This window comes from Austrofundulus limnaeus, unplaced genomic scaffold, assembly GCF_001266775.1.
Source record: "Austrofundulus limnaeus strain Quisiro unplaced genomic scaffold, Austrofundulus_limnaeus-1.0 Scaffold428, whole genome shotgun sequence".
Classification (NCBI taxonomy): Eukaryota; Metazoa; Chordata; class Actinopteri; order Cyprinodontiformes; family Rivulidae; genus Austrofundulus; species Austrofundulus limnaeus.
This window is the reverse complement of record NW_013952830.1, coordinates 457,646-461,313: the sequence shown is the minus strand read 5'-3', so window position 1 is coordinate 461,313 and position 3,668 is coordinate 457,646. Positions and strand designations below refer to the sequence as shown.

Here is a 3,668-nt window from a genome sequence, read left to right as displayed (position 1 = left end):
CTGTATATCTAACCTATAGACCTATATCTAACCTATAGACCTATATCTAACCTATAGACCTATATCTAACCTATAGACCTATATCTAACCTATAGACCTATATCTAACCTATAAACCTATAGATCTAAATCTAACCTACAGATCTATATCTAACCTATAGATCTATATCTAATCTATAGACATGAATATAATCTATAGACCTACATCTTATCTATAGACCTGTTTAGGGTTGGGTACCAAAACTCAGTTCCAGTATGGCACCGGGGCGAACATCAACGTTAGTACACAGACAAAAACACAACTATAAATTCGGTGCATCAAAGAAAGCTGTTAATTTGCGCCCTCTGGTGTTGACGCATCATATCCACAGTATTCCTGATTTCATGCCACTACCCACAAATCATAGTGGAAGCAAGTTCTATATTTCCGCTTGGCTGATGTTTACAATTAGAAGGATACACTGTTGCTGTTTATCAAAGCATTTTTCATTGACGTTGGGCGTAGATGGCCACAAATCAGATGTGTATGTTAACAACCACGTTCCGTTTGACACATTTGTTCATTTTTATGGTATTTTAGGTCTGAATGTTAAGGGATATTTAAAAAGCAGCGAGGACAATTCTTTATCAGTGGCTCAGCCATCACTGCTCAGACTGATGAAGCTATGTCCCGATGTTAGCTAATAGCTACTACTGACATCAACTACCTCGTCTTTCCTCGAAGACACACACATGCAAAATCATAAAAATCATAAATGTCAACAGTTCTGGAAGAAAAATGTTCATAAGCCCCTCAGAATTGTATTAATTGTATAAAAGTATTGTGATTAGACATTTTCTTCCCCCTTATTCTAAACATAAAACTCACTGGGTGCTAGTTAGCTTTTAGAGATGAACTGGAGGCTTTCATGCAGCTGCAGTCATTTTAAATAAATGATAATAATTATTAACAAGAAGTACACAAACTGGTCTGCAACACATCTGAACCTGACTGGATCAATCTTTGAACAGCATCATGAGAGAAGAAACTGAACACCTCTGCAGCTACCGTCAGCATTATCTCACCTCCTCCTCCTCCTCCTCATCCTCATAATCATCTCCATCAGGACAGTACTCTTCATCCGATGAGTCTTCATCCTCCTCAAGATGGATGTCAACAAACTGTGGTGGCTGAAGCAGACAAGAGTCAGTCCGAAACAGAGAACCAGAAACCGACAGTTGGACCAGGTTCATTTACCTTTGTTGTGTTCACTGTTGTCAGGTTCCACTCCAGAGACTGCAAACACACAAACAAACAACAAACAAACAAACACACAAACAAACCAGGGTCAACATGCTGCTTCTGATCTACAGAACACCAAAGTCCACCTCACCTGTCCCTGCTGAACAGCCTGCTTCAGTCTGGACCGGGTCATCTTTGGTTCCTGGTGGAAGACAGAACCTCATGAACCGTGGACAACAGATACTGTGACGTGACGTCTCCTGAGAGACATGTCTCAACAGGAGACACCACTGTAATGTCTTTTGTCTCAAGGTTAGCTGGTCCTCCACTAACCAGCAACAGAGGACACAAAATGCTGTTTCCCACCTCCCTGACTTTAACCTCTCTGCACTGTTTAAAGTTTACCTGCCTTTATTTGATCAGATTTTATGTTTTATCCCATTTTATTGTTGGAATCATTTTTAATGTTGACTCTGTACAGCACTTTGGTCCACTGCACAGTTTGTAATGAAGACAGACTCAAAGTCTCAAACACAGACTCACAAACAGGGGCAGGTCCTGAGTGTCTCTGATGGCTGCTTTCATCATGGCGACCACATGTTCGTGCGTTATGACCTCCTGAAACACAACAACAACAAGAATACATTTATTATACATGGGTTAAAACTCTTTTGACTGAAATATACTGTATATTCCTCTGTAAATATATCGGTTTATTCTCTCTCACATTAAACCATCAGAAACACTGAGAGTTAGGGTTAGTCGTGCACAAATATTTAATATAAAGTTAGGTTTTATAAACAAAAGTCCAAGGAGCAAAATGAGGGAGGAGAGGTTTCACTCAGGACTGACCACTGCTCCTGCAGACTGCTTCACCTGCTGCTTTACTGACCCGCCCTGCTCTGCTCTGATTGGATAGTGCTCTGGGGTTTGTTTCATTTGTTGAAAGTAGTGGAGCGTTTAGGGATGGACTGGGGTGGCTTTAAAAAGAGCGCAACAGAAAAACAGAGTTGTTTTTTCCCCTCCCTTACAGATGATGGAAATCCATCGTGGCCACAGAGAACTTTAAGCCCTGATTATAACACACTTTGCATTTAGAGAAAACTCAAAGTGCTACAATCAACAAACCATTTCATATAAAACAGCAACAAACAAGGACCATAACATACAGACTTCACATTAAAAGATTAAAGAAAACACATGAATTAAAAGGAAATGATTAAAAGCAGTCTGAAGCAAGCCACAGTCTGTGGAGCCCTCAGAGGAGGAGCAGCACAACAACACGTCTGCTCACTAATGGTGGATTCGCACCAAACACGTTTTGAGCTGCAGGAGCAGCCAGTTTACTTGCAAAGTCTACGGTGGACACATCTCTAGGGGTCGTGTGGTGCGTCACGTACGTTTGATGCGGCGCACAAGGAATGCGCGTGCATGAGTTGCGTTGAAAGAAGCTGACGCCCGAGTTCAAAAATCTGAACTTTCGCCACTCAACGCATCTCGACAGCCAATCAGAGAGACTCATTTTTCCACGTGATGGTTTCCTGAATGTTGCCCACTGAACCAAAACACACGGACAAGATCTCTTTAGCTGAAATCGACCGTCTGCAGTTGGATTTTCTGGCAGGATATATCAGTACCGATGTGGGTCAGCTGCTTGAGAAAATAAATAAATAAAGGGTCCGGGAGCTGGCAGCTTCTGGAGTGACAAAACTAACCAAACAAATCGCCTCTAAGTCATCTGGTGAATTAATTATCTGCTGTGCGCAACGTTTGCTTGCTCTTTAGTAAATAAATCAAAGACATATTGTTTATTTTTATCTTTATTTCATCCAGTGAGGACAGACCGGAAAAAGACCAAGACGCTCCTCCCTCTTCAGACGCACGTCTGCTCTGTGTCCGGTCTGAACATAGTGCGTCCAGCTGGAGGTGTTGTGTACTTTTTTGCTGCTCAAAACACGTTCAGTGTGAACGTAGCATCAGACTGTGGGTACGAGTCCTGGGACTGTGAAGTAGGGTTGTGTTCGAGGAGCAGAGGGTGTGTGAGGACATCTGGAAGATGGAATGAAAGATGAGAGGGGATCCTAGCAGGAACAGGTAGGCAGTGAACCACAGAACAATCCTGTTAATTAGGGGTGTCCCGATCCAATATTGATATCTGATATCGGTCCAATATCAGCCAAAAAACGAGTAACAGATTTTATCGCCCTGCATAAAAAATGTCTGATATAAGTGCTCCGATATTATCAGTCCGTTCCAGCAGTTCACTGACTCCGCTCCAGTGTTTCTATCCAGCAGAGCTTGGATCCTGCATGTAGAGCTCACATGATCACAACAACATGTAGGGCTCACATGATCACAACATGTAGCACTCACATGATCACAACAACATGTAGCACTCACATGATCACAACAACATGTAGCACTCACATGATCACAACATGTAGAGC

At 42.2% G+C, this 3,668-nt stretch overlaps 1 protein-coding gene across 2 annotated transcripts in view; it reads right to left on the bottom strand.

The window, feature by feature from the left end:
• gon4lb (gon-4 like b) overlaps positions 1-3,668 on the bottom strand; it is a 37,828-nt gene that overhangs the window by 28,655 nt on the left and 5,505 nt on the right. For both annotated transcript variants that reach the window (XM_014024577.1, XM_014024578.1), the window contains exons 4-7: positions 1,765-1,839; positions 1,373-1,423; positions 1,237-1,275; positions 1,065-1,169 (exon numbers count right to left, since the gene is read on the bottom strand). In XM_014024577.1, coding sequence (XP_013880031.1) covers positions 1,065-1,169; positions 1,237-1,275; positions 1,373-1,423; positions 1,765-1,839 — 270 coding nt within the window. The remainder of the gene's footprint in view (positions 1-1,064; positions 1,170-1,236; positions 1,276-1,372; positions 1,424-1,764; positions 1,840-3,668) is intronic.